General features: G+C 54.0%; 12 protein-coding genes and 1 non-coding gene across 13 annotated transcripts; 8 read left to right on the forward strand and 5 right to left on the reverse strand.

The window, feature by feature from the left end:
• Positions 1–245: 245 nt before the first annotated feature.
• On the forward strand, positions 246–2,441 carry SAICODRAFT_10566 (P-loop containing nucleoside triphosphate hydrolase protein; the record flags this gene model as incomplete). Its single annotated transcript, XM_019165268.1, has 1 exon — positions 246–2,441. The coding sequence occupies one exon, from the start codon at positions 246–248 to the stop codon at positions 2,439–2,441; it is 2,196 nt and encodes a 731-aa protein (XP_019020796.1).
• SAICODRAFT_32326 (uncharacterized protein) lies at positions 2,294–3,309 on the reverse strand. Its single transcript, XM_019168184.1, has one exon. It carries the CDS (start codon positions 3,242–3,244, stop codon positions 2,636–2,638), a length of 609 nt encoding a protein of 202 aa, XP_019020797.1. The 5' UTR covers positions 3,245–3,309; the 3' UTR covers positions 2,294–2,635.
• Positions 3,310–3,933: 624 nt separating this feature from the next.
• Positions 3,934–4,281, reverse strand: SAICODRAFT_28173 (uncharacterized protein; the record flags this gene model as incomplete). Its single annotated transcript, XM_019167098.1, has 1 exon — positions 3,934–4,281. One exon carries the CDS (start codon positions 4,279–4,281, stop codon positions 3,934–3,936), a length of 348 nt encoding a protein of 115 aa, XP_019020798.1.
• A 285-nt stretch (positions 4,282–4,566) lies between these two features.
• On the forward strand, positions 4,567–9,008 carry SAICODRAFT_22245 (RNB-domain-containing protein; the record flags this gene model as incomplete). The annotated part of the gene is made up of 3 exons (XM_019166542.1): positions 4,567–4,738; positions 4,801–4,914; positions 5,200–9,008. The coding sequence occupies exons 2-3, from the start codon at positions 4,824–4,826 to the stop codon at positions 9,006–9,008; spliced, it is 3,900 nt and encodes a 1,299-aa protein (XP_019020799.1). The 5' UTR covers positions 4,567–4,738; positions 4,801–4,823.
• Positions 9,009–9,298: 290 nt separating this feature from the next.
• Positions 9,299–10,392, forward strand: SAICODRAFT_32328 (uncharacterized protein). The gene has a single exon (XM_019168185.1). It carries the CDS (start codon positions 9,313–9,315, stop codon positions 9,934–9,936), a length of 624 nt encoding a protein of 207 aa, XP_019020800.1. The 5' UTR covers positions 9,299–9,312; the 3' UTR covers positions 9,937–10,392.
• Positions 10,393–16,024: 5,632 nt separating this feature from the next.
• SAICODRAFT_192008 (uncharacterized protein) lies at positions 16,025–17,648 on the reverse strand. Its single transcript, XM_019166064.1, has 2 exons — positions 17,598–17,648; positions 16,025–17,532 (listed from the first exon to the last, which is right to left on the reverse strand). The coding sequence occupies exon 2, from the start codon at positions 17,293–17,295 to the stop codon at positions 16,291–16,293; it is 1,005 nt and encodes a 334-aa protein (XP_019020801.1). The 5' UTR covers positions 17,296–17,532; positions 17,598–17,648; the 3' UTR covers positions 16,025–16,290.
• Positions 17,649–18,832: 1,184 nt separating this feature from the next.
• SAICODRAFT_t172 lies at positions 18,833–18,903 on the forward strand. Its single transcript has one exon. It is a non-coding gene; the product is annotated as a tRNA-Gly (tRNA).
• Positions 18,904–19,087: 184 nt separating this feature from the next.
• On the reverse strand, positions 19,088–20,052 carry SAICODRAFT_73993 (uncharacterized protein). Its single transcript, XM_019170907.1, has 2 exons — positions 19,970–20,052; positions 19,088–19,918 (listed from the first exon to the last, which is right to left on the reverse strand). The coding sequence occupies exons 1-2, from the start codon at positions 20,018–20,020 to the stop codon at positions 19,178–19,180; spliced, it is 792 nt and encodes a 263-aa protein (XP_019020802.1). The 5' UTR covers positions 20,021–20,052; the 3' UTR covers positions 19,088–19,177.
• A 210-nt stretch (positions 20,053–20,262) lies between these two features.
• Positions 20,263–20,781, forward strand: SAICODRAFT_86149 (membrane-associated proteins in eicosanoid and glutathione metabolism; the record flags this gene model as incomplete). The annotated part of the gene is made up of 2 exons (XM_019171423.1): positions 20,263–20,336; positions 20,394–20,781. Coding segments are annotated over exons 1-2 (414 nt in total), but the record flags the coding sequence as incomplete, so codon positions are not given.
• A 163-nt stretch (positions 20,782–20,944) lies between these two features.
• On the forward strand, positions 20,945–21,578 carry SAICODRAFT_192033 (uncharacterized protein). Its single transcript, XM_019166065.1, has one exon. The coding sequence runs from the start codon at positions 21,019–21,021 to the stop codon at positions 21,472–21,474; it is 456 nt and encodes a 151-aa protein (XP_019020804.1). The 5' UTR covers positions 20,945–21,018; the 3' UTR covers positions 21,475–21,578.
• Positions 21,578–23,755, reverse strand: SAICODRAFT_192056 (uncharacterized protein). The gene is made up of 2 exons (XM_019166066.1): positions 23,690–23,755; positions 21,578–23,622 (listed from the first exon to the last, which is right to left on the reverse strand). Exon 2 carries the CDS (start codon positions 23,590–23,592, stop codon positions 21,682–21,684), a length of 1,911 nt encoding a protein of 636 aa, XP_019020805.1. The 5' UTR covers positions 23,593–23,622; positions 23,690–23,755; the 3' UTR covers positions 21,578–21,681.
• Positions 23,756–23,981: 226 nt separating this feature from the next.
• Positions 23,982–25,313, forward strand: SAICODRAFT_10577 (uncharacterized protein; the record flags this gene model as incomplete). The annotated part of the gene is made up of 1 exon (XM_019165269.1): positions 23,982–25,313. One exon carries the CDS (start codon positions 23,982–23,984, stop codon positions 25,311–25,313), a length of 1,332 nt encoding a protein of 443 aa, XP_019020806.1.
• A 342-nt stretch (positions 25,314–25,655) lies between these two features.
• On the forward strand, positions 25,656–26,486 carry SAICODRAFT_28182 (60S ribosomal protein L10a; the record flags this gene model as incomplete). Its single annotated transcript, XM_019167099.1, has 2 exons — positions 25,656–25,660; positions 25,841–26,486. The coding sequence occupies 2 exons, from the start codon at positions 25,656–25,658 to the stop codon at positions 26,484–26,486; spliced, it is 651 nt and encodes a 216-aa protein (XP_019020807.1).
• Positions 26,487–26,923: the final 437 nt, after the last annotated feature.

The following is a 26,923-nucleotide window of genomic DNA, read 5'->3' on the forward strand; positions in this document are numbered from 1 at the left end:
TACTAACAACAACGACAACAAGAACAACAATGAGGACCGCAGTGCTGCGATCATCACACCATCCAGTAGCCGCGGTTCGGACATTCACAACAACGACGACGCCGCGGCCTTCGAGTGGATTGCTTGCGAGGCCCAGGGTTGCGACGCTTCCGAGGCTTACGTTGCTCAAGGCATCCATGCCTCTCACCCAGCAGCAGCTTCGGTTCGCTTCATCCGGTCCCCAACGACCAGGCGGATCCTACACCATGAACCTAAACCCCGACCCCCCCGGCGCCGCTCTCGAAAAATACGGCACAGACCTAACCGCCCTCGCCTCCGAAGGCAAACTCGACCCCGTCATTGGCCGCGACGAAGAAATCCGACGTACCCTTCAAATCCTGTCACGAAGGACGAAGAACAACCCCGTCCTCGTCGGACATGCAGGAGTGGGTAAGACGGCCGTGATGGAGGGTTTGGCGCAGAGGATCGTGAGGGGTGAGGTAGGCGATAGCATGAAACAAAAACGGATCATCTCGCTCGATCTCGGGTCCCTCATCGCCGGTGCGAAATATCGCGGTGAATTCGAAGAGAGACTCAAAGCCGTTCTCAAAGACGTCGAGGACGCAAAGGGTAGTATCATCCTCTTCATCGACGAACTCCACTCCCTCCTCGGCCTTGGCGGCGATGGTTCGGGTGCTTTATCCGCCGCGAATCTTTTGAAACCCGCACTCGCGCGTGGAACGCTCCAATGTTGCGGCGCCACGACCCTCGCCGAATACCGCCAATATATCGAGAAAGACGCAGCCCTCGCCCGTCGGTTCATGGCCGTCCAACTCGCCGAACCGACCGTCCAGGACGCTATCTCAATTCTCCGAGGTTTGAAGGAGAGGTATGAGGTTCATCATGGAGTAAGGGTTCACGATGCGGCACTGGTCGCTGCGGCGAGGTTGTCGTATAGGTATCTACAGGACCGGAAACTACCGGATAAGGCGATTGATTTGGTGGATGAGGCGTGTTCGGCTCTGAGGCTGCAGTTGGAGTCAAAACCGGATAGTATTGCGAAGCTCGATCGGAGTATTATGAGGATCGAGATCGAGCTTGAGAGTTTGCGGAAAGAGGAGGATTTGGCGAGTGTGGAGAGGCGGGAGGCATTGGAGAAGGAGTTGAGGGAGATGAAGGAGGAACAAGCCGAATTGACCAAAAAGTGGGACGAGGAACGCGCAGAACTCGACAAAGTCAAGACCGCAAAAGCGGATCTAGAACAAGCCCGCACCGACCTCGAACTCGCGCAGAGAGCGGGCGATTACGGAAAAGCGTCCGAACTCCGCTACGCCTTGATTCCAGCGCTCGAATCTCGGGTCAAGGCAACGACGACGACAAAGCCAGACTCAATGCTCCACGACTCCGTCACAGCAGACGACATCGCCCGCGTCGTATCCCGTCATACCGGAATCCCAACCCCCTCCCTCCTCGCCTCCGAATCCGGTCGACTCCTCCACCTCGAAGATTCCCTCCGGCGCCGCGTCGTCGGTCAAGATCATGCACTCTCCGCCGTCTCGGACGCTGTCCGTTTATCGAGAGCGGGGTTACAGAATGCGAATCGACCACTCGGGAGTTTCCTGTTCTGCGGACCCACGGGAACGGGAAAAACTGAACTGAGTAAAGCTTTGGCAGAGTTTTTGTTTAATGACGAGAATGCGATGATTAGATTCGACATGTCTGAATTCGGGGAGCGGCATTCCGTCAGCCGGCTCATCGGTGCACCACCTGGGTATGTGGGTTACGAGTCCTCGGGCGAGTTGACGGAGTACGTGAGACGGAAACCATATGCGGTCCTCCTCTTCGATGAGTTGGAGAAATCCCACCCAGACGTCCGGAACCTCCTCCTCCAGGTTTTGGACGAAGGATTCTTGACAGACTCTCAGGGCCGTAAAGTCGATTTCCGATCAACACTTATCATCATGACCTCAAACGTCGGACAAGCACATCTATTCTCCGGGGAGGACGGCGCAGAAGCCCTCGTACACGACTCAATTCGCGCCGCATTCGCCCCAGAATTTCTGAACAGGATCGATGACACCATTATCTTTAAGCCCTTGAGCTCCGAGGCTCTTGGTGGGATTTTGGATCTCCGCCTGAACGAGTTACGGAACCGCTTAACGGACCGCCGAATCACACTCGACGTCACCCCCGAAGTCAAATCCTACCTCGCAAAAGAAGGGTGGAGTCAACTTTACGGCGCGAGGCCGCTGAATAGGTTGGTGCAGAAGAAGATTCTGGTGCCGTTGTCGAAGGGGATTTTGGAGGGGTGGGTTAGGGATGGGGAGGTTGTTAGGGTTGGGATGGAGGAAGGCGAAGTCAAGGTTCTAGGAAGCCGTGAGGGGAAGAAGGAGGGGGAGGTGGAGGAGGTTGAGGGGGTTTGGGATGGGGAGGTTGAGAGGGATGGGGGGTATAGGGAGTAGGGGCGAGCGAGTTGTATGATATGTGAAGGATTATGATTTGGGAAAGGAGGTATAGCATTCATTGGCGTTCTCTCTTCTATTTCAGGCTACCCCCGTTTCCATTTACCGCACTCACAGTGTCTCATAGTAGAACCATCGCATTTTTGACGTTGTTCGGAGCGCTTGACGCTTGGTATATGTGGTCTACAACACGATCAACGAAGATACTCCGACGCCTCCTTCTCCCACCCAAAATCCAAGGCCATACCCCTCCCCCTCAAGATCTTCTTAAATTCCGGCCTAAGACTCTTCTCACCCCGAACCTCCTCCTTGCCACTCCCCTCGTCAATTTCAAGCAACCTCCTTCTAACCCCATCCCAAATCTCCAACTCTTCCTTCCCAACCCACCTCTTCCACAAACCCACCCCATCCCTCCACCTAACCCCAACCGGCCTCTCCTCCGGCAACCTCACCTGCCCCGTACTCCCCGCAGCCCCCACCACCCCCAGCCCCTTCCTCATCCCAATACTCCGGCTCGGATCCGAGAGTTCGTGGGACTCGGAATGTGTGGCGAGGTATGTCGAGGATGGTTTGAAAGCTTGATACACGACCCACCACCCCCCCGCAAACGTCGCGAATGCCGTCCCCCCGATTGTGGCGACAGTGATGAAGGAGGGTGGTGTTGGGACGTGAAGGTTGAATGCGAGGATGTGCGCGAGTGATTTAGAGAGGATGATTGCGGAGGCGAAGGAGGTTGCGAGGGTTATGACGCCGGTTGTGAGGCGGTGTTTGGTGTATGTGGGGGATGCGTATGTTTCTTGCATGAGGGATGACAGGGCTGGGAGGTTCGTTGGGGTGATTGTGTTTAGGAGGAGGGTGATTAGGTGTGGGGGTGGGATCGTGTTGTTTTTTGCGCGGTAGGTTGGGAGGAGGTCGAGGATGTTTGTGATGGAGGGGGACGCAACCGAATTCAGGCCGATGTATTTCTCCAGAATTTCAGGCGTTAAAGGTGTCCGATCATTTCGCAATACTGCCTCGGCTTGACGGAGGGGATTCATACTCCCCTCACCCTCCTTGAACCCGAACAACTCCGCCGTCGCACCCGTACGCTTACTCGAGGATGCGTTCGTGGTGGAGACGATTCGTTGACAGGCATCGAGGGCAGAGAGGACGGTTTGTTCGGTGATTTGGGAGTGTGTCGACGCGAAGATTTGGGAGTTGATCGCGGTGCGGAGGGAGGAGGGGTCGTGGCAGTCGGCGAAGGGGCTCTGGCTGTGGGTCCCGGTGGGGGTGGTGGTGGTGAGGAAGCGGTGGCCATGGGGGAAGGGGAGGGAGAGGCGGCGGCGGAGGCGGAGGGATGTTCGCGAGAGGGCGGACATGGTGGGGTTGTGATAAGAACGGTGTCGACGTTACATTTCCTTCTTCGGTGCGCGGTGCCTGGCCCTCACCAGCCATCCCCAGCCACGTCCGAGGCCATCCTCGCTTCTCCCTCCTCCTCAATCTCAAACCGCTTCTAGAGAAAAACTCCTTCTTCCCCTTGAACCTCCTCAGATTCACCGCACCGCTTCAACCCACCTCCCTTCTCCTCAATCTCAACCCTACAAATCTCCATCCTGCTCCTCATCCTCGCAATCGTCTCCTCGTTCTCCTTTACTGCATCTCTCAACTCGCAATCCCCATCTCCATCTCCATCGGCTTCGGTTCCCATGTATAGTTGTAGCTCGACATTGGAACGCATGAGGTGGGAGATACTCGTCTCCAGTTTCGCGAGTTCGGCATAGAGGAGGGGGAGTGTGAGGTCCCGGAGGGCGAGACGGTAGGTTCGGGGAGAAGGGGGGCGGAAGGAGTCGAGGGTGGACATCTTGGACACGACGGGGGAGACGGTGGTGGTTTCGAGGAGATGACATGTACATGTATTTAACCTCGAGCCTTATGCACGCGGCCTGCGTACGCGGACAGGCAGCCCGATGGAGTTTGTGGCCATTCATCACCCAAGAGAAGGGTTCTTTTTTCGAATGTAAATGAGGATGTTTATCGTATCTTCTCACTTTGTCTCGTGTACTCCGACGTTTGGGACCGTCATGTGGTTCGGGGACGCACCGTTCAACGTCACCATCTGCGCGAAGCCTTGGCCGGGTAACCAGCACGTCGTTACGCAACACCACAACACACCCCTTCGATCCTAAACCTCGGAAGCGTTCTTTAAATCACTTCGATCAAACTACACCTATACGACGACACTCTCTGGACCTTGTCATACTTTTGACGGCCAGGACCTAAGCTTCTTTGTTCACCACACCACAAACTTTTTTTTATTGGTACGTACGCGTGTCAGCTCGGCTTGGAGGTGGAGGAGTGGAATGCTAACGGGTTATCATAGTATCTTGATTTTTCACACATTCGATGCAGTCCAATCAAGCGGGACAACAAGGCCGCCCACAGAGGCTGCATATTTCTCATAGGAGGAGTCCGAGTGAGTTGACGCCGTTTATGAGTAAGTTACTCCTCTTACCCAATTCGCTTGTGTTCGAAACGAGGGAAGGTTGGTCGGTGTCGATTGAGGTCGTCATGCTCGTTGCCGACGAAGTCCGGGCCGGTTGGAGGGCACGTCATCATGTCATGTGGATTTGAAGCATGGTGCGGTGACGGGTAATACAACTCGTATAAGACGGACCTCCTCCCAGCAGATTAAAACAATTGACACTCGGCCGGACTTCCACCTCGTTTACGCACTCATTGACACAAAGACCACGTATGGCTAACATCCATGTCCTCACAGTGGAGCAATACGCCCTCCAACAACAAATCGAGCTCCTCCAAGCCCAACAACAACTCCTCCAACAACAACAGCAATACGCTGCACAGACCGGTATGATGCCCCCTCCGTCCTATATGCCGTCTCAGCAGATGCAGCACCAGCCTCAGGGCGCGTATACCGCCGAACCCGCCGCTGCATCCGGGTTTGCCTCTACAGGGATGGGGCAAATCGGGGCTGGGCCGGGTGCGCATCGGAGGAGTGGGAGTAACGCATTCGACGCGTTCCCGGGAGGATTCGCGGCACAGGGTGGACGCGGCGCTGGGGGTATGGGTATGGGCATGGGTATGGGTGTGAGTTCGGGACAACGTCAACCGGGGCCGCCGGCGCAGGGACATTCGAGACGTCATTCTCTTGCGTTGCCGGAGGCGAAGCAGGCTGCGGAGCGTGCGCAGCGGGTTCGTCAGGAATCGGCTTCCGGGTCTACTACTTCTGCCTCTCCATTCTCTTTCCCGGCTCGTCCTGATTCTAGTGGAGGCGAGCAACAGCAGCAGCAACAGCAGCAGCAGCAGCAGGGAGGTTTCGGCAGTATGGGCGGTAACGGTGGAAGGAGTCGTGTTCCTGGTCATGGACGTAGTCAGAGTATGGCTGTCGGGGGTGGCCGCGGCAGCGCCGTCCCCGAACGCGGATTTTCGTTCCCGTCTGCGCCCGGTTCGAGTGGCGGTCAACCCGGTGGTGGCCACGCCCGTTCTTCAAGCCGTAACTTTGATGGTAATTGGCGTGCGAGTGCTGGGCAGCAGCCTACGGGTCCTGTTCAATCCGAGCAGCCACAACAGCAGCAACAGTTTTTCGTTCCGGGACACCGGTCGCGTGCGTCGATGTCTAGCTCTATGTCCTCCAATGCTGGATTCGGCGGATTCTCGTTCCCGCAACAGGCGCCTAGTGCGTTGAATTTGTCGGGGATGGGTGGGATGAATATCCCGCAGCCTCTCCTCTCGCCGCAGCTTATGCAGCAGCAGCAGTTGGTGCAGTTGCAGGGACAGGGTGGTGCTCAGCAGCAACGCAAGTCCTTGTTCTCTCCGTACTTGCCTCAGGCTACCCTCCCTGCTCTCCTTAGCGACGGTAGGCTCGTCAGCGGAGTCTTGCGCGTGAACAAGAAGAACCGTTCTGATGCGTATGTCTCAACCGAGTTGTTGGATGCCGATATCTTTATTTGTGGAAGTAAGGACCGTAATCGTGCGCTTGAGGGTGATTTCGTCGCGGTTGAGTTGTTGGATGTGGACGAGGTCTGGAACGCGAAGCGCGAGAAGGAGGAGAAGAAGCGCCGTAAGGAGGGTTTCCAGATGAGTGGTGGGTCTACCTCCCAGGCTGAGGGAACCGGTCTTAAACGTCAGGGTTCGATCAGGAATAGACCTGAAGTGAAGAAGAAGGATGATGTTGAGGTCGAGGGACAGGGGTTGTTGTTGGTTGATGAGGAGGAGGTGAGTGATGAGATGAAGCCGATGTATGCGGGCCATGTTGTTGCTGTGATTGAGAGGACGCCTGGACAGATGTTCTCTGGTACCCTTGGTTTGTTGAGGCCTTCTAGCGCCGCGACGAAGGAGAAGCAAGATCAGGAGAGGATGCAGCGTGGTGAGAGGCCTGAGGGTGGAAGGTCGAACGACCGTCCTAAGATTGTCTGGTTCAAGCCGACGGACAAGAGAGTCCCGCTTATTGCTATTCCGACTGAGCAGGCACCTAAGGATTTCGTCGAGAACCACCAGAAGTATGCGAACAAGTTGTTTGTTGCTTGTATCAAGCGTTGGCCGATTACTAGTTTGCATCCGTTCGGTACCCTTGTTGAGGAGCTGGGTGATATGGGTAATGTTGAGGTTGAGACGGAGGCATTGTTGCGTGATAACAACTTCTTGAATGAAGCTTTCTCTGAGGCTTGCATTAAATCTATTCCGGAGCCGATCGATCTTAGCAACGAGGAGGAGTTGGAATTGCGCGGTAACTTCTCTGAGGAGAGAGTCTTCTCTTTGGATGTCGCCGATGCCAAGGTCAAGGGCCTGAACCGTGCTATGCACATCAAGGGTCTCGAGGAGGGCAAGGTTGAGATCGGTATCCACATTTCCGATGTCGGTTACTACGTCCGTCCTAACTCCGTCTTGGATCGCGAGGCGAAGAAGAGGGGTACTGCTGTGTTCTTGACGAACCGTGCCGTTCCCATGTTCCCTAACGAACTCGTCGACTTGTGTTCGCTCGCTCCCGGAGAGACGAAGCCTACGTTCTCTATTGTTTTCAAGATGGATGAGACTACCGGTGATGTAGAGGGTATCTGGATCGGCAGGAGTATCGTCTCCAGCGTCGCCCACATCAGTTACGAGGATGCTGATGCTGTTCTCGAGGGTGGAAAATTGTCTGGTGAGGTTACCAGTGGTGATGAGGCGTTGAGGAAGGGTCTTGAGGATGATTTGAGCAGGTTGTGTCGTGTTACTACTGTCCTTCGCAGGAAGAGGCTTGGCTCTACCAAGTTGGAGCTTGACTCGTTGCGCTTGCTGGCTGAGCTCGACGACGAGGATTTGCCTCAGGGTACCAACCTTTTCGAGAGCACTGCTGCTGCCTGGCTCGTTGAGGAGTTGATGATGAAGGCAGAGATCGCAATTGCGGAGAAGATCAACGAGAAGTTTTCCGAGGGTGCTTTGTTGAGGCGTCACCCTCGTCCTCAGGAGAGACGCTTGCGCTTGTTCCTCGACAAGGCCAAGAGGTTGGGTTACGAAATCGACGGTACGGATGGTGCTTCTTTGCAGAGGTCGTTGTTGCAGATCGATGACCTTGACATCCGCAAGGCGTTGGAGACTTTGCTTGTGAAGACTCTCCACCGTGCTAGGTACTTCGTTTCTGGTCGCGTTGACGCGGACTACAACCTTCATTTCATCAATGGTTTGCCGCTTTACACGCACTTCACCGCTCCACTTCGCAGGTACGCGGATCTCGTTGTGCACCGTCAGTTGGAGGCTGCTGTTACTGGAGTTGATGTCTTGATGGAGGACTACGACGCCCTTGGCAAGACTGCTGAGATGTGCAACTCCAAGAAGGATGCTTCCAAGAACGCGCAGGAGCAGTCGATGTTGCTTCGTCTTTGTCACCAGATCAACAATGCTGCCCGCTCGAACCAGGGGCCCATCATCTACTCTTCCGTCGTTGTTTCCGTTTACGAATCTGCTTTCGATATTCTTGTCCCCGAGCTTGGCATTGAGAAGCGTGTGCATTTGGATCAGTTGCCTCTTAAGACCGCCGACTTCACCGATGCTCGCGGGGTCGGTAACAGGAAGATGTTGGAGTTGTTCTGGTTGAAGGGCGTTGACACTGCTACGTACGTCCCCAGGACATCGGAGACGCAGAGCAGCTCTGTGTATGACCGCACCAGCAGCATGGCTGAGGATGAATTGTCGAGAAAGTTTATGGATATCAGCACCCAGGATCCCAACGATGAGGGTGCCCTGTTCGATGATGACGACGAGATTGTTTCTTCCCCTATTGACGTCAATGCCAAGTTCGGCTTCGGTTCTCACCCATCTAAGAGCGAGCCTATCTCGCCTGTCAAGGGATCTGTTGCGGGCACTCCTTTCCGCACGCAGTCCACCTCCAGCATGCCCTCTGGCAGCCTCAACAACCGCTCTGGATCTAACGGAAGCGGTGATGCATTGTCCTTCGAGGGATTGAGTTCGCGTGGTGGTGACCACATCCAGGCCGTCAAGGAATTGACCAGGTTGCCCGTCATGGTCTTCGCCGACCTCTCGAAGGCTCCCCCGGTTGTCACTGTCAGACCGCTCAATCCTTTCATGTAATCTCTGGTGCGCTTTTTGGGTCGATCATCTTCATATTGTTTAATCGCTCGATCATTTATCTGGAGTTATTGGTGGGATATATTTCTTATGTAGTGTGCTACGATAGTGAAGTGAGGGTCCTGAGGGTCAGTTGTTTTGTTCTGGGTTGCTTCTTGTTTTGGAGAAATCAAAAGTCATATTCATTGAGCTCCTGACTGCTGTGCCATGTCACGAAAGTCCCATTTTTCCCAGGACCTACAGTGTAGCTCGTACAGCTTAACCCCTGCGCCTTCGTCTGACGTACGAAACCTACAAAAACCCGGGCATGAAAAGCACGGATGCTGTGAAAGTATACGAACAGTTACTTGATCTACCTAAGGGTGAGGCATTGCAGCACGGGCATTGTAACGCCTCCCTGAGCCTGCCGTTGTTGGACCTCATTCTTTCGCACATCGAGGATCATGAAGCAAGGAATATCGTCTCGATAGGATCCGGTACAGGATTACTTGAGCGGTTACTAGAGGCTCATAGTCAGCGAAAAGAGAAGGTCGAGGTTTATGGTATTGAGGTGTCCAAGGATGTGAACCTATACCTCGATCAAGAGAGGATGCTCTACACAAACACCGACCTCGCCGTCTCTCACGTAGGGAGAGACATCGTATGTCCCATACATCAAATCGGAGGACGTACATGGCTATGGATATATCCCCGTCGTGTACAGCTCTTGGAAGCGTACCTCAAGATCTACAGTGCGGATGATCCCGAATGGGGCGAGGAAGGATCACCGAGGACGATTGTGATTGTTGGGCCGAGAAGTGAGTTTGGGGTGTTTGAGGCGAGTGAGCTGCTACAGCACTGGGCAAGAGGAGGGGAAAGGAAGGTTTTGGGAGGCGTTGAGGCTGGGTTAAGGGAGTGGGAGGTTGTTGGGGTTTGGAAACGGGTGCCCTGAAGTGAGCCCATAGTAGCGAGATTCGCCTGGCCGAGCGCTATCGAATACTCGTGCAAAATACCGCTCCAACATCACAGCTATTCCCCACCAAGGATCCTTACGCTTCTCAACAAACGTGAAATATGTTGGGATGTTTGGTATTGGGTACCTTGTGACCTTAGAGCGGTTTCTTCACCTTCTGTGCGCGTGCGTATATCGACGGAATGGTCGTTGGCCCGCTGTTCTTCAATCGCACGGCGAAGAGGCCGGCCCTTATATATCCCTCTTTGACCCCGAGTCAAACCCTTACCTGCGTGCACGCACCCTCGTTTCTAGCTGACACCATTTTCCCATTCGCACACGTATATACCAGACATCACAGTCAACTCTGACCTCACGTCTGTGTCCACGACTCGAACTCGCAATCGGGCTCGAGGGCACTCCGGGTAGAACAGTTTCTCTGGCCATGGGTAATTCGCACAGACCACCAAAAGGCCCATCGGTCGTGATCGTGCACGTAGACGGTGTGTAAAAAAGTGCACGCCATGGCCCATTGCTTCCACGGCGTCGAGAGGCGATATACGTTAACGTTAACGACGAAATCCATGGCCATGTGTCTAGCGCAAACACGGTACCGGTTCTGAGCCAGGGCTAGGATTCTTGCGAACGCCAGCAAACGCCAGCGTAATGTCCCGAGAGGATTTCGACATGTTCTTCTCGTCCGGACGCTCCGGGTAATTGTTTGCCCAGGATTGTAGGCAGTGCGCCCGAGGAGGCGTTCGTCCGGACGTCTCGAGCTAGGCGACGATAACGCGTCACGAAACGCGACACTGCAAACGCGTTTCTCACCCAGAAAAGAAAATGACATGGATGTGCAAACGCAATCGTACTCGGGTCCATCCCATCCAATCACCACCGCCGTATGAGCGATAATCTCCACCGTGAGATTGATTGACCAATCGTCAATCTCGCTATGATCGCAAATTGGATCCGCTCATAATCCGCACTCCTTTGTCTACGGCTTGCCGCGCCCGCCGCACATCCTCGCACGTCTTCTTCTTCCGTTTTCTAGCGCCTGCCCGAACGAGCTGTTAGCGACCCAGAAAGCCTCCACCCAGGTTTTGGACTGCGCGAGCTGTGAGTACGGTGTCACCACCAGCAAGCTGCTGCACTTCTGACAAACGCCAGGCTTGCGCTAGAAGCTCGATGTTTGCTGTGCTGTGATGTTGGGTGTGATATGTACTGTGATTTGTCTGAACGACGCGAACGGCGCAGCTGCACGCAACCAATGAGACCTTAGGCCAGGAGAGTGAGCGCGGTTGGCGGCGGAAGTGAGAGACCGCTTGCGAGGGTGACGGAAAGCCGTGGAGGATGAGACAAAATCAGAAATGAGGAAGGGGAGTTCTACCCGCGGGAATGGGCGGCGTTCTGGTGCTGTCGCTTGAGGCAGCTGCTGTGCGGATGGCAACTGCAATTTGAGTTTGAGAGGAAGATCGCGCAAGTTCGCAGGAGGAAAAGAAAAGATCATCGGTACCGAGACCGAAGAAGATGCCCAAAAACAGCTGATCATCCCCATCCTACGGTCCTTCGTCGATCGGGCTGTCGCAGATCACACAGACCCCAAAACCCGTCAAATTGCACAATTGGGGTTTTCCCGTGTTGGTTCGTGGAAGGCAGACTTCCGTTGGCGCTGGGTCAATGTCGCCACCGTCCGCGGCTGTGGGTGGAGTTTGCACAAGTGAGCTCGAGATGAACGAAGCCGGGCGCCGAAATTTTTGACGGTGCTAGACGACGCTGGTGGCTGCACCGAACCTGATTCACGTAAAGTTAGGTAGAGCGGGAGTGTCTCGCTGGTGACATATTAGAAATCTGATCTTGATCCGATTGATCCGGGTTTGCGTAGTTGCAGTTCGAGGTTGGGGGAGCGCGGTTGCGCTCCTTGATTGCACTCAATTGATAGATACAGTATACGGTAGACGACACATCAAGCATCAGGAGATGCTCATCGGAGATTGCGACCCGAATTGGCAAGAGGTGGACCGTTACTTCCATATGGACATGCTTGTATATGATCGCCTCCATTTGCATTTCGGGGGATCAATTCGTCCGGCTCTACTGTATTTGGGGGAGCAGCCGTGACGACAGAGGTCTTCCCTCAGCCGTCTCCACAGCCGAGGCTGCGTGCGCCTGTCGACATGTGTCCATAAAGCACCCCTCCTCAACAATCCTTCCCAACGTGTTCCCAAGTTCGCCTTACCTAATGACCAAACAGCAGCACGTAAGCTCTCCCCTCGAATCACCCGACGACCTGGGTTCAGCCATGAGCCGTTTTTGCTTCCTTTCACATGTGTATATGTAACATAGGGTCCTTCTTCCCGAAAAGAACGGGCAACGTTATCGGATCAAGACTTTGCAGATGAGGTTTGACGGGAACCTTAATCCATCCCGTCTCGTCGACGATGATGTTTGATCGCGAATCCTTTGCAAGGGTCCGTATCCGCAACACGGGCCGATCTGGTCAAGCTTTCAACAATGGAGCAATTGAGTTCGTAGAAGGGATGGATTGCTACATTGAGTTATATTAGGACGGGACGAGCTGCTGGCTAGATCACGAAGTACAGAATTGGATATGCCGAGCCCTGGAGAGCTTCTGCGCATGCCGTTAGAGGAGCGGGATGTTTAAATTGCGTTTTGCGCAACAAGGGTGTCCCATGTCGCGGCAAAGTGGCGAGATCGATACAGATCAACGAGTACCCATCTTAAGACGTAGAGAATTTGAAGAGATGAGCTCGGAGAAGGAGCAGGAGTATCATCCCTCTCGAGAGTAATCACATCTCTATCCGTGACTTCTGTCGGGCAATTGTGATTTCTCCAAGGTTTTCCGTGGGCTTGCTTCCTGGCGTTACTAAGTTTAGCCAGCATTCTTGGGTAAGACAAGGCTCGTAGGAGAACGCCCACATGGACGCCTTCAACCTCATTTCAACAAAATTTTGGTATTATGGGGGAGAAAGGGAAAGGGAATTTCGTCACGGGAAAGTTAGGCTTCGCGATCGGTCGTAGCTCCGGTAAACGCGGTGTTGCTCTTTATGCCCCGCGAAGGGCACGCCCGGACGAGATGAGGGTCTTTTGAATGACAGCTGCTGCTCTCGTTTCGATTGAGTCCCCCAAAACACGGCTCAAGGACGTGGATTGAAACAGCGATTGCAGAAGTGGTGCATCATTGTGCTTGGACCTCGCGGGTAACTGTCAACTGGATTGTTTCGGATTATATAGCGAAACCGTCCCTCCACCATCCAAACAGCAGCCCCCACCGTACTCAGCCGCTTTCCCTGACGATACTACACCTACGATACCCGACCTTAAACCTCTTGATCCCTCGTCAATTCGAACTCGTACGGTCGCTTTAAGGGAGGAGATCAATCACTACGTCTCAACGATCGTTTACAGCCAGCTCAAGCTCAACCGCAATTGATTCGACAATTCCCGGTTAAATTATCTCGCTTGATCCGCTCAGTATGTCGGGGAACCGACACTCTCCTCCGAACGGGAGCTCTCTCAACTTCGGCCTAGGGATATCGTTCCAGCAGCAATCGCCTGTTCAATTGCAGATCAACTCCGGTGGAGGCATGGGAATGGGGATGGGGATGGCCGGCGATTGCATCTTTACCAGTCCGCCGCAGATGGCGTCGTTGAGTGGGTATGCGAATACACCTTTCCTTCCACAAATGCAACAGCCGAGCATGACCTCGAACGTTCAATCGACCTCGTATGACAACTTGGTGTACCACACGCCCTCGTGGCAAACGCAACACGAGTACGTCGTTATCTCAGAACCGGCGAGACAGGAGTATGTACATGTGAAGAGGGAGGACGTGAGACAGCAGTACTATCCTCCTCAACATTCCTCGATCATGGATCACCCTCAGGAACACCACACCCCGGCGCAACGTCATGATCAGTTCTACTCATCAGAACCATCGCCGACCATCGGCTACGCCAACTCGCCAGCATTGTCGTCGGTCAATGGACAAGTACCCCGTGGGACGAATGGTCAATGGAGTGTGACGTCGACACCCCAGCTCCCACCGCGACAACTCCCTCCGCCGGCGCAGCTGATGATGTACAGCAGTCCGATAATCCCAGGTGAACCAGCCTTCCAATCGGATCTGGTTCCATGCAGGTCGGTAGCGACATCGGCTCAGCAGCAACCACAACGTCAACTTCCATTCCCCGAACCTTCCGCGTCGTTCAACTACGGTAACGTAGCTGACGATCCCGCCTCAGTGCCGTCCCAGTCGTACCCACAACTGACCTCCACCCTTCAGCCGCCAGCGTGGCAGTTTCAGCAGCAGGAATACCCAGGACCAGGACCGGTTTCATCCAGCCCTGCAGCCGCCCAATGCCTCGCGATCACTATCCCTTCGTACCAACGACGAATCCAGGAAGAACCATGCTCAGCAGGACTCCCCCACGGTCACAAACGTCAATTCTCCTCAGCAGAGATTCTCACGCCAACCTCCCAACCTCTCCCATCAATCCCACAATTTCCCGGTCCTGGTCCTGGACCATCTGCGCCTGCGGGTACGATGGCCGCGCCTCCGACCGTTCCGTCAAATTCTCCCGGCCCGTCGGGTCCGATCCGTGGGAGTAAAAAGCGTCATAGGCCGACGGGTTTGAGTATTAGCAGTACGACCTCTATCGCAAGACCGCCGTTGTATGATAGTCCGCCGAATACGCCGACGTATGGTCAGAGTAGGGGGGTGAGTGAGTCGTTGCCGGCGAGTCCGCTCGCGCCCTATCAGCCGACGATTTTGACGCCATATCCGCCGCGGAGGCCGCCGAGGATGGGGTTGATGGTGCCTGAGCCGCAAGCCGGAGAAGGTGGAGCGGATCAGAGCTTCCCGACACCGTGGAGTCCGGGGAGTATGCAAAAGAACATGTCGGAGGTCATCGGTGCCAGTCCCAGGAGTGCTACCGGCACGAGAATCAATGGTCCACCGACCCCCACCACCGAATCCGCCGAAAGCAGCGCGAAGAACAGTGTTGCATCCTCGCCTAACCTTTCCGGTTCCTCCAGACGCCCGAATTATACGAAATGGACACCGGCTGAGGACAACCTCCTCCGCGCCTCCATTGCGATTCATGGGACGAGCAAGTGGAGTGCAGTCGCGGCTATGGTACCTGGTCGTACACCCATGCAGTGCAGCACGCGCTGGAGCGGGGCGCTGAACACCACGATTCACAAGGGACGGTGGGAGAAGGACGAAGACGAGATTCTGGTGAAGGCGGTGGATGAGTGGAAGAGGTATCGTATGAACCACAGTCAGTCCGCGTCGTTTGGAGCCGGTTCAAGTTCTCCGCGTAAAGCCTCGACTAAAGGCAAGGATGCGGATGACGAGGAGGATGATGAGGAGAAGGAGGCGAATGATCCCATGAAAGCAATTCCATGGAGTGACATCGCTCTCCTCCTTCCCCGCAAACGCACCGGAATCCAATGTCAAGCACGTTGGTCGGAAGCTCTCGATCCCACTGTTCGCAAAGGAAAGTGGAGTTCGGAGGAGGACGCTGCCCTCCTGAATGGGATCGAGAGATACGGTCCAACCTGGATCAAAGTCCAAGCTCTCGTTCCGAATCGCACGCAGAGACAGTGTAGGACACGCTGGGTCCAAATCCAGAATCGTGCGAAGAACAGGCGCGAGAAGGAAACGCCACATGAAGAGGAAGAACTTGAACAGTTTTTGCGGGAGAAGGACTTGAATGACAGTCACCATATACCACGGCCGTGACGGGCCACGATTGATTGAGCAGGATTTTCGGGACGTTTTCTTGGGTGGCAGATTCAAAAGATTGAGCGTATAGGGCGTTTTTCACTTAGATTTATTCGGTACCATTATACCTGGGACACGTTAAGGCTTTGACGAATATGACAAATGACTTTCTGAGCTTGTTACACTGTAAAGTTTGTGAAGGCTAGCAAACTTGAGTACAGTGTACTTCGGTTTGGAGTGCTCGCGCTATCACTCGTGTCCGAATGTGATGGCATGAATGACCCACCATGGAGGCCGTGTGAATAGATATGTGACGACGAGCACCACCGAAAGTCAAAAAAAAACTGCATTACATTCCCGTATATATACAACAAGTAACCTGGAACTAACAAAACGGACCCCGCAAACATAACCGACAAACCCTTGACCAAAAGAAAAAAGAAATGAAAAAGAAACTAACTGTAGCAAACACCAATCACAAAATCGCAATGCCAATAACATATGAAACGCCCCAAATGTCCCTTTCCCTTGTCCTACCATTCCAACCTGTCTCGTATTTACACCTTTTTCAGCTCATGCTCTAAACACAGCGAGTCTGTGCGCATGCTCACTGCAAAGAGCGCCTTTTTCCACGCCCATTAAAGTCCTCAGCAGCCTCCCTAGGTGACCTCTGATACTCGTCAACAAACCCCTTCCTCAAACTCGAATGCAAGTTCTTCACCACATTCGCCATATCACGCGGCATCTCCATCCCCTCGCCCTGCACCGCTCCAACATTAACCTCGCTCTGCACAAAGACAGACTTACGAGGCAAGGTAAGATGGGTTGCGGGCGCAGAAACTGCCCCAGCCGCATCGAACGCGGGGTAGCAATTCGAGAGTCGGCGACTCTGTCGGAGGAAAGCGAGTTCGTTACCCCTCTGCGGCGCCCACTCGAGATCCTCATGCACCGACCTCCTCTTCTGCTTGCGCTGATCATCAGCGGAGACGCTGGCGTTCGCACACATAGACTCCACATCAACCTGTGCCTTGGAGAGGCTGGAGGGGGTGGAGGTGGAGGGGACGTGGAGATCGTCAGTGGAAGAAAGAGCCGGCGGGAGGGTCCCGAAACGCTCGAAGTAGTCACCGTCAAGACTTGGGCATTGGTGACCGTAGTGGACGAAGTTGACGTCAAGAGAATCATCTCTCTCATCGCTCTCCTCCACCTCCTCGATCCCGTTCTCGAGGCTCAGGCCGGTGTGCGACTCCCACTCTTCGTGTTCGAACTCGAGATCGTCGGTAGGCGAATCCGTCAACCCGGGCGTAACGGGGAAAGAGTTGTCGTCGGAGCCAGTACACCCCTCAAACGCCAGCATATTCGCCTGGAAATCCTCCGCTAGCATCCTTATCTCCTCCTTTGCTTCTCCTCCCTTGACGGGAGCACGAGGCAAGGGCTTAAGACCGAGGAAATCATCGTTCTCGACACGGAAGAGCGGGATGTTGATCGGTGCCGGTGTTCCCGGTTTACGATTTGAAGAGGTGCGGTTGAGATTGGAGGGAGGACGGCGGGAGGGGTAGGAGGACGGGGACCAGGTCCAGGTGTTTATGTCGAAGGTTGGGGAGTTGAGGGACATGGTGGAAGTGTGTGTGGGATGTATGCTGCTGTGATCGAGGTGGATCGAAGTCGCGAACGTTCCTTGAACGCAGACGGAGTGTATGCTATTCGTTGATCTTAGCTTGAGTCTTCGTCGTAGGCGTTAACTTTGTTGAAGTTCGAGTTGTAGTTGAAGTGAGGTCCGAGGTTTATGCTCTCTATTTGTATCTTCTGATCTCGGGGCCTGGTGCGTGATGAATCCGGGCCGATGTCTGATCTCCCCACATGGTCAGCACCCACCCTATATAATGCCCACTGCCTCGGGCCAGCAGCTAAACTTACCTAGGTTCCTGCTACACGTTCGTTTCAGTATGGTTCATTCGTCTACCCAGGCCGACTCCAGCTCATCCTTGTATTTCTCGAAGTTCTCCAGCGTAGCATTTGTTTCCAATTTGCCGCAATAGGCAGCTGCAAGGCGCACCGACCTCGACAACGCCAGAGACGCCTCGTGCACCGCTGACAAGAGAATCGAGAATGCATGACGAAAGGCGTAGCCAAAAGAGGAGCTTGTTATTTTTAGAATGCTACATCCGGAAGGCCGTGGAAGTCCGGCTGTGTTGCCTACATGTTACGTGGAGGGATCAGTGAGGGAAGAGGAGAGAACCAGGCACTGGGGATGAGATGAGTCGGCTGATGATAACATGTAGACGAGCGATGAACATTCATGGCGTGACACATGTTGGTCGATGCGAGACCCTCGGGGTGATGAAGATCAGAACATCTCGAGCCGTGCATCTGCGCTGTCGAGAGAAGGGTTTGGCCGGTGGGCCGTGCCTTTGTAACATGGATTTAGAGTGTTTGAAAACGGAGGAACGGGCTTTAAGACTTCTTTTGACGAGCTGCCAAGACGCGGGAAAAGGTGGGTCGCGGGATCTCGGATGGTCAAGCAACCGCGAAGGGCGAAGGCCCGCGGGTCCGTGCATGGCGATGCTCATCCTCATCGCTCATCCCGGTCTGTCACCCACTTCAAGTGCGGCTAGCTATCGGAGGGTTTGAACCAGTTGTAGTCGTGGAACCAGTGAACTGGCAGGTGAGCAAGGTTTCTCTTCAACCGTTCTCAGATGGTGAACTTATTGCGGCCCTTAAGCAATGAGTAATCACCGTGAGTAACCTACTCCTTGGCCACACGCAAAGATATCGACTCTTAAAAGCTCATCCGTTCCGTTTTCTTTTCCTCCGCTGTAACTCATTGCCGGTGTGGGAGTACTATTTCGTTTCAGGTTTAGGCCAGGCACCTAGGCTATATTTAGTCGGCTGAGGCTCATCCCTCAGTTTACTAACTTACCAACTCACCAATGGGGGTAGTCAATTAGGGTGGATCCCCGGCTATCGACTACAAAGGCCCGGATCTGACGAGACTTTTCTTTGTGAAGCCCTTGCTACGTGATATAAATGGCACGTCACGGACTGTCGTGAGGAATGGATATGCAACAGCCGAAGACACCGTGGGAACGCATCGTCCAAACATGGTTAATACTTTTATTGAAATGGAAGTCCGCAACGTAAAACACTTATCAGCATCGGTGGTCCAACGGTATGATGTGCGCTTGCCATGCGCGCGACCCGGGTTCGACTCCCGGCCGATGCATGTTCTGTTTTTTTTTGTAATTTCTCCTCGGAAAGTTCTCCGGATGTCGAACATTAGGGCTTCAGTTTTAAGCAGGCCACTAAGGTTACGCCATTTGCGGGAGAGATGTCAAATGAAAATGCCTCTTTATGGTATCTAGAGATGTTGCTCCTCATGATGGAGGTCTACTATCTGTCCGGCGTATACGGCTAGCCGTCGCGCCCTGCTCCTTCATCACTCGTTGTCCCCTATCAAATTTGTAAAAGCTCGCTACCATACCCATTGTCAGACTCATCTAATCATCCTTTGGCCTCTCCAACTGCTGTACCCCAGGTAGTCTCCTAACAACGAACCCCCTAACCAACCCTCTTACCCCCTCATCCCCTTCATCCTCCTCAAACATAACCCCCAACGTCCGATCTTGCACAACCTCCTCCACACTCCATCCCCTCGTCCTAAACAAATCGAAGAAACTCAAATCCTTCTCCGCGAATTTCGGACGATGGGAGGAATAGAAAACGAGGATGGCGGCGGAGGGGTTGTGGGAGTGGGAGGCAAGGGTATGGAGACAGGTGCGGTACATTGCTTCGTGTTGGGAGTGGTTGAAGAGGAGGTCGGAGAGGATGAGGTAGTCGAAGGGTGGGGAGAGCTCCGTCACGTCTGTTCCCCAGACAAAACCCCGTACCTCGATCTTCCCTCTGGCCTCCTCCCCAGTGATGTTCGCATCGACGTTACAGTCTAAATTCTCCATCAAGTCCCGATCCGGGTAGTCCGTGACAACGACTCTTCCAGCCCCAGCCCGTGCGGCGGCCAGACTTGGTAATCCTGCTCCTGCACCCAACTCAAGCACCGACTTGCCTGCGATGTCAGGGATTTGGGTAAGGATGTATTGTGCGAAGATCTGGGATGCGTGCCAGAGGTGGTGTCCCCAAAGCGGATGAGAACCTACTAGCCGGAGGTTTATGGATTCGCCGGGAAGGGAGGGGTGGGTGTATTTAGTGAATGTGGGAGGAGGGGGTGGTGGAGGTGAGGGTTCCTGGTACAGAAGTTAGATTGATTCGCACAAGGGAGAGTGAAAAAAACGTACTCTGAACATATCAAAGGCGGCATCGCCGTTATCTGAGGCTGTATCCGACATCGTGATTGCAATTGTGGGGGTGTTAATGTGGAGATGCAGGCCTTCGAGGTCGCAAGAAATAAAGTTGCAGCGGGAGTGTAACGTAGATCATGCCCTCAATGACACACAATCCAGGAAACATAAAAGCTCTTGAAATAATTTGCAAATGAGAGTGTTCAATCAATTCCCACGAAGTTTCAGTTTCACATCTCGGCGTCTCGGTAAGGTCATGGAGCCGAGGAATGCACACGTAACATAACCTCATAATTATCCTTGAGCCCAGCTTCATATCCAAGACAAACCATCGACTATGATTCTCATTCCTTCTGAATACGGAGTACGTCCTTTTCTTCTTTACTTCTTTCCCCTTCTCTCGCTCATCATGCCCAAATAGTACGTCATCCTCGTGGCGACCCTCTCCACGGTCGTCAACCTCTGGCACGGCATCAACGTCGGCCAAACCCGCAAAGCCGCCGGCGTTCCCTACCCCATCGCCTACGCCTCCGACCAGGAAGCCGCCTCCGACCCCAAGAAGAACAAGTTCAACTGCGCCGTCCGTGCGCACGCCAACTTCACCGAGAACTACTCCGCGTTCTTGGTTACCTTGATTTTCGGTGGTTTGAACTACCCCGTCGCGAGTGCCGCTTGTGGTGCGGTGTATCTCGCTGGAAGGGTTATTTACACTTTGGGGTACACTACTGGTGACCCGGATAAGAGGGCTAGGGGTTTCATGTTCCACATTGGTGAGCTTGGACTTTTGGTTTTGAGCGGATTGACTGGATACAAGGCCATCACTCAGGGTATCTAAAGGCATACCGTGTGCATGTTGAACATTTAGACCAGACTTTAGCGAGAGATAGCTGTTGTTGGTATTTGCTTAATTTTCGAAGAATTCGCACGACTTGACCACCCGGGCGCTTCGGAAGTCCATGGATCCGAGAGCCTGCATCTATGCTAGGTGTCCATAACGAAACCGTGTATTCGTTCTCAACCCTGCTTTGCTCCACTTCGTCTTACTAATGAGTGATCATTTCACCATGATCCACCCTCGTTGGTCCCCAAAGTCGCTATTACCCATCTTCACACATAGTTCGTATGGCTCGTCACAGCCGCCTCTACGGGCGTTAGTGATTGGCTCTCAGCCATCGTCCTCCGCGTCGCCAGAGCCGCCTCATTCCCTACCCTCCAATTACGCCCTCTTCCCTGACCCTTCCCCTCCCACCTCCATCTTCGCTCCCGTCCCTTGGGCTTCCAGACTCTACTACACCGACCCCGCTCACATGTACGACCGCCTCGTCAGCGCCAACACAGACAACTTCCACGACGACTTCCCCATGTTTATCATAGCACTTCTCCTTGCTGGGTGGGAATACCCAATTAGGAGTGCGTGCTATGGCATGGTGTATTTGGGTGGACGTGTGTGTTGGACGCTGGGGTTTACGACGGGTGACCTGGCGACGACGATCTTAGGTTAGTTTCTTTATTTGGGAAATTTAGAGTTGGTGTTCTTGAGTTATTGTGCGTTCTTGGCGTTCTTGGAGGCCATGGACTGCCGATAAACATCCACTCGAACCCCCTACTACACGGCCGATGTAAATAACTTTGTCAATGTGCAATGCAATGTATTCCTCAGAAATGCTCCTCTATCCTCCCCCTCCGCCTTCCCAAGCACCACCCCACACCTACTTAAACTTACTACTCTTAACCAACCCTGCCTTAATACCCGTACTCTCACCCCCATAAGCCCCCTTCTGCCCAGTATACACCGCCCTCTGAGACTTAACCTTCTTCTTCGCCTTCTCATACTTGATCCTCTTCTTAACACGCGCATTCCTGTTTTCCTTGGGCTTGCGCGCGGTAAGACCACGGTTCTTCTCGATTTGGCGGTTGATGCCGCGTTTGCCTTCGTGGTCTTCTGCTTCGAAGTGAGTGCCCTTTGAGGCAAGGACGGCGGCGTCGTAAGAGTCTTTTTTGGCGGATTTGAGGGATTTGGAGGTGGTGGCGATGGATTGGTAGTAGGCTTCTGCATCGCCGTCCTCGCCGGCGTCCATGGCTGCGGCTCTGAGAGCCTTGGCCTCAGCGAAGTCGTTGTCGTCATACTCCTCCTCCCCATCCAAATCCGCTCCAGCCTTACCCATCCCCCTAGCCCTCGCCTCCCTCTCAAGACGTTCCTGCCGTTCCCTGTTACGCTCTTTATACGGCACATCCTCATCTCCACCATATTTGTTCGCAGTGGACCTCTTGGCGGATTTTTGGTCAATTTGGGCGGCGTAGAAGCGGAGGGTTTTGCGGCGGGAAGCTTTGTCTTCGGCGTCGACGGCGGCGAGGACGTTGGAGTCGGCAAAGTCGTCGCCTGTTGCTGTTTTGCGCCTTTTGACGCGAGAGGATTTCTTGAGGGCGCGGAAGGCGGCTTCGAGGTCTTCGTCGTCTTCCGTGGTGGCGGCGGTGTTGACAGACTTCTTGCCGGCGCGTGCGGCAGGTTCCGGGGAGAGACGGATATCGTCCAAATCGAAATCCATATCGTCCATGTCCTCCTCATCCTCCGAGTACTCCCTCGCCCTCTTCGCCCCCTTCTTCTGCTGCTTCGTCTTCCTCATCGGCGCGAGCTCCTCGACCTCAGATTGCTCATCTTCCGCATCGGAAGGAAGGTCGACGGCGTCGTAATCGACCGCAAATTCCTTCACTTTCTCCCATGCTTGTCTACATCTCACAAGGGAAACCATAACGGGGTGATCCCTCAACACACGATGTCCATAACCCTCTTCCTCGGGCGCGGACTTGAGCGCAAAGTAGATTGCCATCACGCCGAGGTAGGAAGAGAGAGCGGCGTACTGGAGGGTGATGATGTCGTGTTGTGGATGACGGGGACGCTGGGCGAGAAGCGCAAGCGGTGCGAGTTGGGGCTGCAGCCGAGTGAATTCTGCAGCGAGGGGACCGAGTTCAGGCGACAACTTTGACAAGAGTGCTTTAAGCTCTGCTTTTGGCAAGTCCTTGTTGATGGCGGTGGGAAGTTGCTCGAGCACCATACCCTGTTCACCTCCTTCTTCCTCGGCATCCGCTTTCCATTCCTCTAGGTCGTCGAGGAAATCATCAGCAGCCAAGTGAGCGAGCTGCTTTTTCTGGAGACGAATAGCTTCGGCTTCCTCTTCCTTTGCGGCGTCTTCCTCATCGGTAACTTCGTCAGCGCCGTAGTATGCCTTCTTCTTGCCACCCCAGCCTTGGCGGTCAAATTGCTCCTCTTCATCAACCTCCTCTTCCTCATCATCTAAATCATCTCCCATATCGTCCTCCTCCTCCTCCTCATCTTCTGAGTCCTCAAAAGCGCCACCCATAACCTCCTCATCACTCGCCTCCAAATGCTCATTCCCTTCATACCCAACACCCCTGCCTCTCCTCCTCGGATCATTCCCTAAGAAAATCTTATCCCTCTCCTCGTGGAATTGGTCTTCGTCATCGTGCTCGATGTCGTCCCAGGTATTCACTGCCTTGATCGAGGCACGGCCGCCGCGGATTTCGTCGTCGGAGTCGGAGTGGTAGGAGGGAGCCGCTGCTACGGGAGCAGAAGAGGACTTCTTTGACCCCTTTTTCGGCATTTTGATGTCGTTCAAGGGTGAGCTGCAGGCCTTCGAGGTTTTGCCTTCAGTGCTCGAACTTAGAAAAAGTTGGAGGATTAGGCAGGGTGAGACGCACCGATAAGTGACATTCACAAGTTTGGTGAGGTTCAAAAAGATTAGGGTGATATGTTCCAAAATGTCTATGATAAAGTTTGATCTTTTATGTGAAGCAACGGCTTGTCAAGTCGCCGGTTCTCCCGCAATGGGAAAGCAACGTTACAGCAGTAGCTTGCATCCCATACGCCCGTCCAAACACCGGTGTCCTATCCATCGATCAAAGAGCAACCCCTCCTCTCAGAGCCGCTGTATTCAAGTTGCCTTGCCAGAAGATGACTGCAATACAAGCTTCTTCCGCCACCGGTACCGCCATGGCAGCTAGGGCCCCTTCTACTCGCAAACGCAAAACACCTGTCAAATACGAGGAAGAACAGTCAAGCGACTTGGAAGCTCGCGCGGCACCGGTGAAACGAACACGCAGGGTTCAGGTGAAGAAAGAGGAGGCGGAGGATACGGATTTAGTCTCTGCACCTGTTGCAAAGAAGGCACGCGGACGGCCGAGGAAAGTGAAGAGCGAGATCAAGGAGGAGGAGAGCATGGAAACCACACCGGCGCTGCCTGAGGTGAAGACCGAGGAGACCGCATCAACCCGGCGTACCCGCAGCCGCAAGCCAAAAGACGAACTTCACCAACTCCTCTCCTTACCGCCTCCCCCCACCAAAAAGCCCCGAACCAAGAAACCCGCACCACCCGCTCCAGACCTCAGCGCCTACCTCTCCTACCCCCCCACCCTCCTCCCAACCTTCCTCCCACCCCACGTCCGAGACCGACCGACCCCTTTCCTACGACACTGCCCTCCAGCAGTCGAATCTCGAATCGCCCGCGTCATCTCCCAACGCCTATTCCTAGTCCACACCGAACTCCCCTCCTCCTCCAACTACGCAATCTTCCACGTCCTAGGCTCAACAGGCAACGTCTACCTCACAACCCTCCAACAACGCCCCCACTGCACATGTCCCGACTACGCCTTCTCCGGGCGAAGGAGGGATGGGAGGGGCGTGATGTGTAAACATGTGTTGTTTGTGTTGGTGAAGGTGTGTAAGGTTCGTGGGGCGCTGTGTTGGCAGAGTGGGTTTGGGAGGGAGGAGGTGGAGGGGATGGTTGAGGGGCTGAGGGGGAGAGCGAGGGAGGGGGATGAGGCGGGGATTAGGGTTTCGAGAGAGGTTAGGGAGTTCTATCTTGGGCGGGAGACGACACCGGAGGGTGGAGTGGTCAAGTCTGAGGTTAAGAGTGAGGAGGGTCGGGCAGAGGAAGAGGGAGTTGAGGTGCATAATGGGGCCCACCGCAAACCTCTCACAGGCGACTGTCCGATCTGCTACGAAGACCTCTCCTCATCCACACCGTCCCCATCTTCTACCGTATGGTGCAAAGCCGCATGCGGAAACAACATCCACGCAGAATGTTTCGGGGAGTGGGCGAAATCACTAAAGCGCTCCTCCAAGAGTGTTACTTGTGTTTATTGTCGGACGGAATGGGTTGGGCCAGAGAACGAGAAGAAGAAGGGTAGTGGAAGAGGGAGGGGAGGGAGTGCGGTTGTGGGGAATGGGAGGGTGGTAAGGAATGGAGGGTGGAGGTTTGTGAATTTGGGGCATATGGTGCCGGCGATGGAGACGGCTGTTGCGCCGGATGCTGGTCATGAATAGGAAGTGAGTGAGATTTTGAGGAAGTGTAAGTTATGGAGGAACGGGGCCGGTATAAGCCCGAAAATGTTTAGGGTTGGGATTGGGAGTTTTATTGTTGAGATACCATCAATTGGCTATGTAGGAAGAGCCATATATTTAATCCGACGATGTACCACGAAGTCCTATCAATTCAAGTCCTGCTCTCGAATTGCAAGTCTTTCCAAGTCCCAACTTTGGTCCTCCAGCCAGTCACGTGCTAGCTAGTGCGCGCGCTCGACCAAAAGTGCGAGTGCCGGTGTCTACTGCCGTTTCCTCGTCCAGCACCAGCACAGTCGATCCATCCATCAGTTTCGACAAGTCAAGATGAGGTAAGTCGGCTCGGTTCGTGTCGGGATCATATCCAGGAATCGAATTGCTGCCTTTTTCCCGCCGGTTGGAGGTCATTTCGTGGTCTTTCGCCGTGCTTGGGAGCCAGTCGTCGATTGCGCCCTTATGATCCCGCACAACTCGAATGAAGACGAAGAACAGGGACTGACATGATACAACAGCAAGGTCTCCGTCTCTTCCGTTCGTGAGAACATCCAGAACCTCCTCGCCGCTTCCGAGGAGAAGAAGCGTAACTTCACCGAGACCATCGAGCTCCAGATCGGCCTCAAGAACTACGACCCCCAGCGTGACAAGCGTTTCTCCGGAACCGTCAGGCTCCCCAACGTTCCCCGCCCCAACATGGCCCTCTGTATCCTCGGTGACGCCCACGATATCGACCGTGCCAAGAACGGTGGTATTGACGCCATGTCCGTTGATGACTTGAAGAAGCTCAACAAGAACAAGAAGCTCGTCAAGAAGCTCGCTAAGAAGTACGATGCTTTCATCGCTTCCGAGGTCTTGATTAAGCAGATTCCCCGTCTTTTGGGTCCTGGTCTTTCCAAGGCCGGAAAGTTCCCTACTCCTGTCTCTCACGCTGACAACCTTGGTGACCGTGTCACCGAGGTCAAGTCTACCGTCAAGTTCCAGTTGAAGAAGGTTCTCTGTCTCGGTGTTGCCGTCGGTAACGTCGGTATGACCGAGGATGAGTTGGTTGCCAACATCATGTTGTCCATCAACTTCCTCGTCTCCTTGTTGAAGAAGGCTTGGCAGAACGTTGGCTCCCTGGTCATCAAGTCGTCCATGGGTAAGCCTTTCCGTCTCTACTAAGCTGTTCTCTATGAGTGGCTAGCGATGTCTTCCTTCTATCGAGGGTGCGCGAGTTACGATTTTGCATTGAATCTTGACTTTTCATGATGGAACCAAAAAAAGAAAATATGGAGCTTAGGGGTTTTTCTGTTGGTGCAGGACACAGGGAGTTTGTTCTGATCGTTTATTATAGCGTGATGAATGGACGTTAGTACCTACACCCCTATAAATTGGATTCCCGGATGCCGTGGAGGCGGATGGGATGTCACCGTTCAAGCGTGTGATGTGTGTGTGTGTGTTTGTTGTAGATCTCGTGCACGTGACTGCTAACCGTAACAGCACTGTCGTCCCCATTGTCAAACTCACTCTTGTCTCCAAATCTTATTTGGTGAAGCCCTGTAAGCGTCGTGTATCGCCATCATCTTGGTGATGCTCAAAGCGATTGCGTTGTGTAGCAA

Source organism: Saitoella complicata, assembly GCF_001661265.1.
Source record: "Saitoella complicata NRRL Y-17804 unplaced genomic scaffold SAICOscaffold_32, whole genome shotgun sequence".
Lineage (NCBI taxonomy): Eukaryota > Fungi > Ascomycota > Saitoellomycetes > Saitoellales > Saitoellaceae > Saitoella > Saitoella complicata.

Excerpts from the sequence above, each read along its gene's own strand:
- SAICODRAFT_73993 (XM_019170907.1), bottom strand. The coding sequence starts at position 20,020 with ATGTCGGATACAGCCTCAGATAACGGCGATGCCGCCTTTGATATGTTC. Across the intron at positions 19,919-19,969 it reads CCGCCTTTGATATGTTCAGA|GAACCCTCACCTCCACCACC; the intron begins GTACGTTTTTTT and ends CTTCTGTACCAG.
- SAICODRAFT_32326 (XM_019168184.1), bottom strand. The coding sequence starts at position 3,244 with ATGCAAGAAACATACGCATCCCCCACATACACCAAACACCGCCTCACA.
- SAICODRAFT_192008 (XM_019166064.1), bottom strand. The coding sequence starts at position 17,295 with ATGTCCCTCAACTCCCCAACCTTCGACATAAACACCTGGACCTGGTCC.
- SAICODRAFT_192056 (XM_019166066.1), bottom strand. The coding sequence starts at position 23,592 with ATGCCGAAAAAGGGGTCAAAGAAGTCCTCTTCTGCTCCCGTAGCAGCG.
- SAICODRAFT_32328 (XM_019168185.1), top strand. The coding sequence starts at position 9,313 with ATGAAAAGCACGGATGCTGTGAAAGTATACGAACAGTTACTTGATCTA.
- SAICODRAFT_192033 (XM_019166065.1), top strand. The coding sequence starts at position 21,019 with ATGAGTGATCATTTCACCATGATCCACCCTCGTTGGTCCCCAAAGTCG.